The sequence below is a fragment of the Cavia porcellus genome, unplaced genomic scaffold (genome assembly GCF_034190915.1).
Source record: "Cavia porcellus strain 051 isolate PalLab524CR breed Dunkin Hartley unplaced genomic scaffold, mCavPor4.1 scaffold_10, whole genome shotgun sequence".
Classification (NCBI taxonomy): domain Eukaryota; kingdom Metazoa; phylum Chordata; class Mammalia; order Rodentia; family Caviidae; genus Cavia; species Cavia porcellus.
The window spans coordinates 78,625,728-78,639,402 of NW_026947493.1; the positions used below are offsets into that span (position 1 = coordinate 78,625,728).

A 13,675-nucleotide genomic window follows, 5' to 3' on the forward strand; every position below is an offset into this window, starting at 1 on the left:
AAATGGAAAGTGACATACAGACCAGTGAAGCATATAGAACTCCAAATAACCATACCCAAAATAAAACTATACCCAGACATATAATAATCAATATCCCAGAAATCCAACTTAAGAACAGAATATTAAAAGCTGCTAGAGAGGAGAGACAGATCACCTATAAAGGAAAGCATAACAGAATCACAGCAGACTTCTCAGCACAAACAATGAAATCAAGAAGAGCACGGAGTGAAGTATTGCACATTCTAAAAGAAAATGACTTCCAACCCAGACTGATGTACCTTACAAACTGTCCTTCAAAATGAATGGAAGAAAAAGATACTTCCACAACAAAGAACAGCTGAAGAATTTCATGACCACCAAACCAACCCTGAAATAAATAATGAAAGACATTCTAGATAGACATAGGGAAAAACCACTAAGCAAAGCAAACAATTAAACAGAGAGAAAAGTAAAGAATCAACAGCAGAAAGATAACATTATATATATATATATATATATATATATCAGTTATAATCAGTAATGTAAATGGCTCAATTCACCAATTTAAAAAAAAAAAAAAAACAGACTGGCAGAATAGATCAAGGAACAACATCCAACCATATGCTGTATACAAGAAACCAATCTAACCCAAAGGAAATTCATAGATTGAAAGTCAAAGGATGGAAAACAATACTTCATGCAACAGGATCCCAAAAAAGCAGGGGTAGCTATTTTGTTTGCAGACAATATGAACTTCAAACCAAGAATGATTCAAAGAGATAAAGAAGGCCACTACATACTACTTAGGGGAAAACTTCAGGAGAAAGAGATAACAATCATAAATATATATGCACCAAATTTCAGGGCACCCAGCTATGAAAAACAAATATTAACAGAAATGAAAAATCAATCAAGCAATGCACAATTATAATAGGAGACCTTAATATGCCATTGACACAAAGGGACAGATCAACTAGACAGAAAATCAGCAAAAAAATAACAGAACTGAATCATACCTGTGAACAAATGGACTTGGTGTATGTAACAGAATGTTCTACCCAACAACATCAGAATATACATTCTTCTCAGCAGCACATGGACCATTCTCTTAAATAGACCATGGGCTAGCTAATAGAACATGCATAAGTAAATGCAAAAGAATTGAAATTATCCCATGCATGATATCAACTCATAGCAACATGAAACTAGAAATTAACTGCAAAATCCCCACAAATACTCCTGAGCAATCAGTGGGTCCCAGAGGAAATTAAAGAAATTAAAAAATATCTACAAGCAAACAAAAATGCAAAATACATCTTACTGGAACCTATGCACTGAATGCAGTCCTCAGAGGAAAATTGGTTTTGGGAAATTATCACATCAGAAAACAGAACAAACACAAATAAATAACCTGATCTTACATCTCAAACCTCTAGAAAAAGAAGAGCAAGTCAAGCCCAAAGCCAAAAGAAGGGAGGAAATTTTAAAGGTGAGAGCAGAAATCAATGCAATGGAGACTAAGAAAACAATACAAAGAATCAATTAATCAAGGAGTTGGTTCTTTGAAAGAATAAATAAAATTGACAAGTCCCTAGCCAATCTTATTTTTAAAAGGAAAGAAAAAAACTCAAATTCATGCATTAAGGAATGAAAAGGGTGAAATCACTATAGAGCCTGTGGAAATACAGAAGATCATCAATACCTATTTTGAAAACCTCTACTCTCAAAGGTTTGATAACACAGAAGAAATAGACAGATTCCTAGAAACATATGAAGTACCAAAGCTAGGTCAAGAAGATATAAAACTGCTGAATAACCCAATTTCTATTCATGAAATTGAAAATATAATTAAGTCCTTATCTACAAAGAAGAGCCCAGGCACACACGGATTCACTGCAGAATCCTACAAGAAAAACAAAGAAGACTTAATGCTGACACTCGTCAAACTCTTCAATGAAATTGAAAGTGAAGCAATCCTTCCTAAGTCATTCCTGGAAGCAAATATTACTTTAGTACCAAAATCTGAGAAAGACCCAACTAAAAATGAGAACTACAGACCAATCTACCCAATGAACACAGATACAAAACTCCTCAATAAAATATTGGCAAATAGGATGCAGCAAATCATCAAGAAGATTGTACACCATGACCAAATGGACTCATCCCAGGAATGCAGGGATGGTTCAACATATGCAAATCAATAAATGTAATCCACCATATCAATAAAACCGAAAGTAAGAATCACATGTTCATTTCTATAGATGCAGAAAAGCTTTTGATAAGATCCAACACTCATTCATGGTAAGAACCTTATAGAAAATTGGAATACCTCAGTATGATAAAATCCATCTATGACAAACCAACAGTCAGCATCATTTTAAACAGCCAAAAAATGAAAGCCTTTACCCTAAAATTAGGAACAAGACAAGGATGTGCATTATCACCACTCCTATTGAGTATAGTGCTGGAAATATTAGCCAAAGCAATCAGACAAGAGAGAGAAATAAAAGGAGTAAGGATAGGAAAAGAAGAACTTAAATTACCATTATTTGCAGATGACATGATACTCTACCTAAAAGACCCCCAAAACTCCATTGTAAGACTCCTAGGTATAATAAATAAATTCTGTAATGTAGCTGGATACAAAGTCAACACTCAAAGATCAATAGCATTCCTATGCACTAACAACAAAATCACTGAGAGGGAAATAAAAGAAGTCACATCCTTCACAACAGCATTCAAAAAGTGAAATACTTAAGAATCAATCTAACAAAAAGAGTAAAAGATCTATTCAGGGAAAATTATAATACCCTGAAAATAGAAATCGAGGAGGACCTCAGAAAATGGAAAGACATCCCTTGTTCATGGATAGGGAAAAACAAACATTGTGAAAATGGTCATTCTCCCAAAATTGTTATACAAATTTAATGCAATTCCAATCAAAATACCACTAGCATACCTTGCAGATCTAGAGAAATTGCTCCTAAAATTCATCTGGAACCTAGAGACCTAGAATAGCAAAGGCAATTCTAAGCAACAAAGGCAAGGCAGGACGCATCACAATCCCTGACTTGAAATTATACTACAAAGCCACTGTAATAAAATTGGCATGGTACTGGAATAAAAATAGACCTGAAAATCAATAGACTAGATTAGAAGATACAACTACAAACACACTCAGCCACTTTATCTTTGATAAAGGGACCAAACACATTCACTGGAAGAAAGATAGTCTCTTTAATAAATGGTGCTGGAAAAATTGGTTCTCCATATGCCGAAAACTAAAACTAGACCCATGCCTATTACTATGTGCTAAACTTAAGTCTAAATGGATCAAAGATCTAAATATTAAAACAGAATTGAATGAAACAGAAACTGAATCTGTTGGAAGAGAAAGGAGGTAGAAATCTTGAAGACATAGGGGTTGGTAGAGAATTCATGAACAAGAATCAAACTGCATGGGAAACACTTCCCAGAATCAATAGCTGGGATCATGTCCTATTAAAGAGTTTTTCATGTCAAAAGAAATTTCCAGCATAGTCAAAAGAAAACATACAGATTGGGATAAATCTTAGTGACCTGTCCCTCAGACAAAGGACTTCTGTCTAGAACATATAAAGAATTTTAAAATATAAGATCCCTGAAATTCAAAGATCCAAACCAAAAATGGGCATCTGAGATGAATACACAGTTCTCAGATGAAGAAATACATATGGCAAGTAAATACATGAAAAATGTTCAGCATCACTGGTCATCAGAGAAACGAAAATTAAAACTACATTGAGATTTCATCTCACTCCAGAAAGAATGACCAGAATAAGGAAAATTACCAACAACATATGCTGGAGAGGCTGCAGGGGGTGGGGGGGAGTCTTCTGCACTGTTGGTGGGAGTGCAGACTGATGTAACCACTGTAGAGGTCAATCTGGAAGTTCCTCAGAAAGCTGGGATTGGAAGCCCCATTTGACCCAGCTATTTCTCCTGGGCACATTCCCAGAACTGAAAACATCATATCACAGTGATATAGGTGCACCCATTTTTATAGCAGCACAATTTGTAGTAGTCAGATCTTGGAAACAACCTAAATGTCATCAACTGATGAATGAATAAAAAAGATGTTTTTTTTTTTTTTTTTTTTTTTTTTTTTTTTTTTTTTTTGTCGGTCCTAGAGATTGAACTCACCAGCATGCGCTTACAAGGTAGGCGCTTATGCCGCTGAGCTAAATCCCCAGCCCCAAAGATATGGCATTTTTATACAATGGAGTACTACTCAGTTCTAAAAATGATCACATTGGGATGTTTACAAGTAAATGGATGCAACTTGAGACCGTACTCATATAAATCAAACTTAATGTATAAATACCATGTAGTCTCCCAAGTGTATAAAATGGCAAGCGTCAGTAAGATACAGAATACTCAATAAATACAGTGAAAGGATAAGAATATGCTTAAAGGGGAAAGATAGTATCTCAAGGAAAATGAGGAAAAAGAAAAAATATCTAAAATTATATAAACACACAGGATAGCTAAGATGATTGTGCTACAAATTCTATAAGTTCTTGGAACAAAATTTAACATTCATAGGACTGAACAATTGTTTGTATTATAGTATAGTGATCTGAGGAGCTCCTGAAGATCATTATGCAAAATATCTACCCTCGTTATGCTCATACCACCTCGTTTGGAAGCCCTGTATTGTCAGTGTTTGGGGCTCTTTGCTATTGCTTTTTATTTGTCTTTTTTGTTTCATGCTTTTCTAGGAATTTGTTTTGCTTTTCCCTCTAATACAGTAAGCATTGGTAGGGACTCATACATGTGTAGAACTTCCGCTAAACACTTAATGAGAATCAATTATATAATGCATGATGAAATGAACAGCTACTTTGAAGAAAAAGAGACACTGTACCCAGTGCTGATTCTGCAGCATCATGCTGTGAAATCCAGCAATACTATAATTCTTTGTTCAGAGTGTTTTTAGTCTGTTTTGCATTGTTTAATTTCAACATACACCAAGGTATGGACAGCTATTTTGAAGAGAATGAGACACATTGTGTCATCCATTGTTGATTTCCCTATTGTCTGATTTTGAAGGCCTATCAAGCTTCCATCATTCTGTTCTGATCAGTTTAATACTGTTTTGTATGAATTCGTTGTGTGTGAAGATATGGACAACTGTTTAGAAGAAAACAAGAAACAATATGATAGCCAGTGATGATCTCCTGCTGTCTTGCTTTGAAATCTGTTACTTACATTGTTTTCTTCTGATCTGCTTTGTTCTGTTTTGTTCTGTTTAGTTTTGCTCTCTTTAAAATAATTTTTTTAAAATGGAAATTAAATTTAGTTAAATATAAATTAAGATATATCAATAAAGTAATTCATATGAAAAGCTTGAAAAAGTAGGTTCTATTATACATTGAGAGCAATCAGATTGCTATGTCAAGTATGCAGTATTCAAATCAAAGGAAAATAAACACAATTTTAGGATACTAAAAGCTATTTAAAAGAAATTGTTAATCTGAAAGATCAATAGAGGCAAATATATTCCATGCTATTAAAAATAATTTAAAGGTTTACAGGTACCTTTATGATTTAAAGGCACATCTTCAAAGGATTTGTGAGTATTTTTTATGATACAGGTAAATAACATTTGAATTTCAATAAAAAGGAGTTCTCCAAAAAGGGGACAGTCAGAAAAGATGTGTACAAACAACAAAATTCAGATGCAAAAGAAAATGTATTTATTTTTGCATTTATCCATTTAGCAAAACTGAGAAAGTTCTGCTCCAAACACTATAATACCCATGTATAGATATATGTTCTTCTGTCTGCCACTTATCACATGGGCCAGAAAACATGCATTTATCAAAAAGTTTCATTTGCATACCAAAAATGACAAAATTACACTGTGGCAGAATATACTAAGGAGACATACGTAAAATGTTCCTGTCAATTTGAGATAAAAAACTTTTTTTTGAAAATAGTCTTAGTTCCTCTTTGGGTAATCAGTTGTTATTCAACCCACATCTCACTGGTGAGGAGTAAAGGATTGTTTATCTTCAATAAGTTATGTTCTTGATTTTACAAACAGTGAAATTATGAATGGATTGTCCTCAGGTACCATTTTTAGTGCTTATGGGGAGGGAAAAAGTTTCATAATCCTAAAAAGCACAGTGATCCTATATTATTTTAAAAATGAGGCTCTCTTTGAAAATTCTTAATGAACGTAGAAAATAAATGTATTAAAAAGATGACCATTTTGAAAGTCTTTCAAAAATCAACTGATTTAATTCTTATAAAAACAGATGTTTAGCATTAAGGCAAATGCCCATTGATTTCTATTCCTTACATATATCAAATCCAAATAAATGCCCTGCAATATCCCATATGGTATCCCCAGCGAAGCCACACACCAAATTTCCTGAAGCAATTGACTCTTTATTTAGAATTGACTCTTTCAGCTGCATTTGAATGTCCAAAATATATCCCAGATTAATTTCTCCTACAGTTCATTCTTATCCCCCTTCTGCCTCTGCTCTCCCTGATATTTCATCCTCTACTGGACAGATCCTTAATTCCTTTTACTCTACCTTTAGCTGAACAGTATTTCTCAAACTCGGTTTTCACAGTTTCACTGGAAATCATTGCACCAGCGTCTTCAAGAAAGTTGCCCATGGGAAGCCAAGAGTCAAGAAGAAGTGAGATTTATTTTGGAGGCTTCAGTGGTCAGTCAGCTCAGGCCATTAGAGCTGCTGTCTGGCCTCGATTCCTTTGTTCTCTTTCCTTATATACCCCTACATGAGTTCCTAAGGTCAGGGGTTCCCATGGATACCACATTTTTTGCAGCATTGCTCTGTAATGTTCCAAGACCTTCTTCCACATCTGGTTAATTGACACACAGAATGTGGGCACCAGACAGTTTGGTCGCCTTGAGACAAACACATTTGTTCCCCTTCGCCTAGATTTTATGGCCAATTAAGGGAGAGGAGGAGGACTTTTGGTGATTTGACCAAAGTTTACTTGTTGTTTAAAGTCTAACTGCTAGCTAAGCATCTAAGTCATAATCTACAGACCGTAAAATAAGCGAAGTCTTCAAGAGTAGGATGGGAGGTTTCAAAGAGAAAGAGGCAAAGAAAAGAAAGCAAATGGGGTGGGGGGGGATGAATGCTGTCACATCACAAATGTTAGTTCTGCTCTTTTAGCATCTCTAACCTGTTTTGACCGTGACTGTAACTGAATGGATTGTCTCCTGTTAAGTTGCTAAAAATATCATACAATAAATCAGAAGTAAAAAAAAAGTTCATTGTAGATTCTGGTGCATGACTTTGGACACCTACTTTGACTGAAATCAACCTACTTATTAAATTGCTTTTCAGATACTGGAATTACTCCATTTTTTTTTCCAAATGGACTTAACATTTGTTTTAATACATGTCCTTTTAAAGTGTACTTCACTGATCAACTTGAATGAAGAACAATGCTTTTTAGAAGGAAGTGCTATTTTGATATGCTTTGTAGTACCTGCAATATCTCTATGCCTTTTGATCCTAAGATCAAATGTCTTTCTAAAACCCTCTACGGACAGTTACCACATATAAATCCTAACTTTGAAGTTAATGTGTATTTTATCATTTTTAACACAGAAACACAGATTTGAATGTCCATTATGAAAGTGAAGCATTAAAAATGCTAAAATTGACTCTGGGATTATAGCTAGCTACTGTACAAGTATGCAAATGATTTTACTCTCTGCAATTTCATCAAATAGTGTGTCTATTCAAAAAACATCCCTTTGCAAGTCTGATGCATAAAGATGTGATCTTAAAGGGCTAGAGAATCAGGACCCTCAGTGTGGTTGTCAATGGAATGTCTTGTTACTAACCCCTGTGAAAATAACAAAGCTCCCAAGCATTGTGCATCATGCAGGTCATGCTGAATAAATCTGTCTACATTCATGAGTTAACACTATTTACTGCTACCAAGCCAAGATCAGTGTATACTCAGGGCTGCTGACATGCAGAACCCACTGGATACAATCCCAGCTACTATACTCCCTTTTTGTCTTATCTTAAAGGCAGTACAGGATCTACTCAGAAACATGCTCTTGAGCCTTTTCATGTCTAGAAGGTCATTTGTTAATTTTCCTAAACTTTTACAAAGAAAGCAATTATTGTAGTGTATACATTTCAAAAGAAAACATTTGTTGTTGGCAGCACAGTCCTTGTCCCTTGCAATAAGGACAAATTAAAATAGCCAAACAAAGAATTATAGTTCTAAGTGTGGATAACTGCAAATGTTAATTTTATATCTAATAGGCATACTATATCTTGGTATATAGTTCACAGTTAAAATTTTAGCATAATATTATTTTCAAAACAATATAATAGGAAGACATTTTTCTCACTTTATAGATAATAAAACTCATTTAGAAAGGCTATACTAATCAAATCACTATCAGAACTTGCATTTAAAATAAGTAGTTTCTATTAGGTTTTATTTTCCTTGCCCTTTCAGTTTGGGTTCTCTGATTTTTCAAGACTACAGTGCTCTATTTTTTATTCAGTTACATTTTTAAAAAATATTTGTCTCACTTAAAGATATGTCTAATTTCATAATTCATAAATACATGTAAGTAATCCGTAAATATTATTTGCACTGTAGCAATCTATGCTACGATACTGTTTTTCATGGGACATGCTCAGCAATTGAAGAATCAGTTGCAATTATGTTTCAATATTAATGTTGTCAAGATGTATGCCACATTATATATGAATATTATGTCACTATGTTAAATTCCAATTATAAAATGTCTGGCCTTAAAAAAAATTATGATGTCAAGAAATATACAGGAAAATAAAATTATCAGAATTTAATGTAAACATAAAGAAGAAAGTAAAAGCAAAAATTGGGACAAAATATACAGTAAAAAGTAATGAATGCTACTAAATAAAAGAATAAATCAAACCAAATAGCATGTACAGAGACTTGATAAAAATAAAGACATTGACTTAAAAAGACATCTATGTGCTAAAGGTTACAAATTGGGATTATGAACCAGAGAATTGTGGTTACTGATCCATACCTTTTTACAAGTCTGGTTTGTCCAAGTTATGTAAGTCCTCAAAGCCCCATTCTGTTCATATGTACATATCAGACTGTGGAATGAAAAACTGAGGTCATTGTTTTAAATAGTTTATATAAATTTTTGGTATGCAGAATTGTTTAATATGCATATGTTCTCATGATTGTGAGAGGGACAATATTGATGCTTACATTTTCACACTTGCAACAATTAATAACAAATACATAGTGCAGGTGGAAATTATTGCCTTTCCATATGTTTGTATATCATACTTTACACCATAAAAATATACAGTCATTTTCATGAATAAATGTGTGTCTATTTCTTCTTAAAATGTTTAACATGGAAAGATTTCACAAGCATAGTGACATTTTTTAAAAAACAAACAAAACAAATCAAACAAAAATTGTGTTTGATGGATGTTCGTTTGGAAGGAAGCTATAGGTTTGAGAAGCATTTAATAATTCTGTCTTTCTCTCTCTCTCCTTTTAGAGGATATAGGAAAGGTCACTTTAAATTCAACTAGACTAGCAATTTGAACCTAAAAAGAAATTGTGTTTGATAAATGGTATATCCTTTTGGAAAAACACAATGAAATAAATACCTAATACAAAATATCAGTTATCAACAATAGAAACATACCTTAAATATTAATTGAATTCAGTATACAAGAGTGTTTAAAGACCATTTATATAAATTTTGATAAATCTTCATAGAAAACAAGATAGAATTCATTGTACATTGAATGTTTTTTGCTAAAAGACACCATGAATATAGTGAAAAGCTGAGACAATTTTACATATAATAATCTACCAGATATTCTTCATATATCACTAGCAGATATGAATGGAAAATACAAAAGAATTAAGATATTTTATGTGCATGTACTGATTTGCCACAGTGGATATCGTCAGTGTATATTGCAAACAGGTACTAATGAATTAAAGTAAGAACAAAAGAAATACATAATCAATTAACAGGTGAAAAGTATAAAAGTCAACCCTATTAGTCCTACTAATAATAAAATAAAATATGATTCAGTAAAGTTAAATTTTTACTTTAAAATCGAATTTATTATAAAAATCATGTACTTTAGATAATAAGTGTACTTCTATTTTGGATAAATTTTACTCGTTAAAGCAGTTGTAGGTTCACAATAAAATTTAATAAAGTACAGAAAATTTTCTTCAGGCCCAGTGACCTCCCCTGCTGTTCACATGCTGGACCAGAGCGACACATACATCGCCTCTGATGAATCTGTATTCACAAATTATTGTCTGGGTTTGTAACACCCCTTAGGGTTTAATGAGTGCATAATCATACTTAACTATGCTAACATTTTCACACAGAAAATAGTTTCACAGAACTAAAATTTCTCTGCAATTCCCTTATTCATCTCTTTGGCCTCTTTCATTTCTAGTAACTACCGAGCTTTATATTCTGTCCATACTTTTCCCTTATCTGGCCTGTCATATTCTTGGAATCATCCAGCATGCAGCTTATTTAGATTGGCTTCTTGAACTTAGTCATACGCGTTTTAAGTTTCCTCCATCCCTCTTCATGACTCAAGAGCTCATTTTTAGAGCCCTGAGTAATCTTCCATTGTCTGCATTAACCCCATACAGTGATTCACCTATCTACTGAAGGGTGCCCCAATAACATGCGATTCTGGCTACTGTGAACAGAGCAGCTGTGAACATCTGTGTGCAAGTTTGGTGTGAACCTAAGTTTTCAATATATTCAGTGAAATGTGGAACACAATTGCTAGTTCTACTAAATTAAGCTCACTTAATAAAACAAGAAAGAAAAGAAAAAGCAGCCAGTCTCACAGTGTATCTGGGCTGTTTCTTATTTCCCATGAGCGATGAAGCAGATTTGTCTCTCATCCTCACACTTATCAAATGCTGTTTGTGCTCTGGGTTTTAGTCATTTCAATAGCATGTGGTTTTTTGGCATTGCTCCTTTAATTTCCATCTGTGCAAGGAGAGAGATGTGGAGTGTTTTATCATAAACTGATTTATCACCTATTTAATACAATTTCTAAGTTTTTCTTATCATTGCATTTTAATGTTCTTTGTATATTTTAGATATATGTATTACATGTGTCTTTTGAAAATATTTTCTTGTAGACTGGGGTTTTATTTTTCATTCTTTTAACAGTGTCTTTACCAAGGTAAACAAATAGGATTTTAAGGAAGTCTAGCTTAGGAATTGCTTTTTCTCTCAAAGATTTTGATCAAGTATTGTTATCTTAGAGTTCATCATTATATATAATATCATCTAAATTTTTTTCTTGTTATCTGCTGTCAATTTTGAATTTTTTTTTTATTTTCCATAGAGTTTTGTGATCCATGTTGAGAATCAATTTTTGTAGAGAGGCACAAGGTCCATGTCTGGACTCCTGTTTTTCACTGCATGTGTAAAGCTACTTGTTCATCATTTGCTAAAATGATTATCTTAGCTTCATTTTTTGGCCTTCGAGACTTAATCAAAGACAGTTATGTATCTCCGAGTACCCATTTCTAGGCTCTCCATGTGGTTCCCTTGATGTATTTAATCTATTATGAATGCTCAGTGTCTTCACTATGATAGCTCCATAGAAAGTCATGAAGTCAGGTAGTACCACTATTCCAATTTTGTTCAATATCACGCTGGTTATTTTGTTGTTGTTGTTTGCTTTTCTGTTAAAACTTCAGAATCAGTTTATTTCTACCTGAAAACTTGCTAAGATTTCCCTTGGAATTGCACCAAATATATAGATCAATTTCAGAATTAGTGACATTTTCACAATATTGAGCCATCTTATCTGTGAACATGGAATATTTCTGTAAACAACTACAGTGCTGGAGATCTGCTGCAGATACAGTAATAACTTATAGGGGGAATTACGTAAAAGTTTGAGTAAAACTAGCTACAAAGTATTTGAAAAATAAATCTTTCAATAAGTCCTCTGCAGATGTGAAGTCAGCAAAAGGACATTAAGGCCATGAACTGTTTAGCCTTTCCAAAAATACGGGCATAAATATAAGTTAACCAAGAAATAAAACAATACAGAAATACACGAATAAGGAAATGTTAAATACTGACCCTACTGGTGTTATGTTTTTTAGAACGACACTAGAAATTATTATAAAAATGAGTGAAAATATATCACTATTTTCACAGCTATGGGGGACATGCTCAGTCATACAGACATCCTCTCTGCTCCATAATAGGGATTGTGGATATATGTCAGCCCTTAACAAGGAGATTTAATTAAGGCCCTTTCTTACCCGGGGTCTAGTTCAGCTCTTCCAAAAAGATCCCTATCTAGTGAGTGTCCAAGTCCAGCAGTAAAGCAGGGAACATTTCTACCTAATACAGTGCTGCAACTTTCTAGGAAACATTTATGCAGGAGCTCACTCTTGTGCTGTGGAGAATCTCACAATGCTGCATTTCAATCTGATGACACCTTGATAAATCTCATTGTCTCAGTATCCAATTCTGGAACGTAGGCTGGAACGTGAAAAAGTGATTTTTATACTGAAAAACTTTAGTTACATGGAGAACTTGGAAAATAATAGCCATATTTACTATTCACCAATGGTAAATCTTTGTACAGTTGTCATATGTATGAAACAGGTGTGTGTGTGTGTGTGTGTGTTTCTGCGTGTGTCTTGTTCTACCATTTATATCATTTGCAGACATCTGGCCAGTTTAAACTTAAATATTTTCATTTGCATACTATAATAACATGGTAATTCTCTACATCACCAAGTATTTTATCATCTCAAGCAATTTAATAGGAGGTAATTTAATCATATACTACAAATTTTGAATTTAAATACTACAAATTATCTATTTTTCTCTGATTTTGGACACAAGATTCAATCAACTCCAGGTGCGGGGACACAGGTCTGTAATCTCAGCTATTTAGTATCTGAAGCAGAAGGATCAAAAGTTCAAAGCCAATCTGGACAATCCAGCCAAAACCTGTCTTTAAAAATAAAGATTCAGCTTAGGATTTCAAAATCAATATGAGTGAACGTGTCACCTTAAACAATAACTGTCTTCCAGGGTTTTTTTTTGTTTTGTTTTGTTTTTTAATTTAGAGCATTACATTTTTAAAATATGGGCTAATAGTTTTACAAAATGTCCTGAATTTCTATTTTGGTGACTGTCTCTTTATCGCTGGGTTTGAAGTTAAACACTGCTCATTACATTGCTACATGGGAGAAATGTGCTCCGTTAAGCCCTGCTGATCACCGAGAAACTTACTATTTTACCATAAATGCTTTCAAAGTCTTAACGAGTCGATATTCAAATTCTGTCGTCTAAAATCTTTCACTCAATAATGTGCATAGTCCCTGAAGATCCCAACTCAAATCAATCACTAGATTCAAATATGAGGTGGTTTCCTATCATTTCTTTGTAATTTATTAATGTGTATTTTATATAGCATGATTTCTTTTTGAGTGCCTTAACCAGTGTTATTAGTTTTAATGTTACTGAATTGCAGATTTTTATATTCACTGGAACAAAATAAAATGGTACATTTTTATATGTGTTTAGGCACTAATTGTCTGAAATGCAGACAGTGAGAACCACTTAATTTTGTCCTTGTACCTTTTGTTCTGT

General features: G+C 33.5%; 1 protein-coding gene across 7 annotated transcripts in view; it reads right to left on the reverse strand.

The window, feature by feature from the left end:
- Nucleotides 1-6,724, reverse strand: part of LOC106025859 (uncharacterized) — a 54,105-nt gene extending 47,381 nt beyond the window's left edge. For all 7 annotated transcript variants that reach the window (XR_010050254.1, XR_010050252.1, XR_010050251.1 and 4 more), the window contains exon 1: nt 6,567-6,724. Coding sequence is in view for 2 of the 7 variants with exons in the window: in XM_063257649.1 (XP_063113719.1) it covers nt 6,567-6,651 (85 nt within the window). In the remaining 5 variants the exon portion in view is untranslated. The remainder of the gene's footprint in view (nt 1-6,566) is intronic.
- Nucleotides 6,725-13,675: the final 6,951 nt, after the last annotated feature.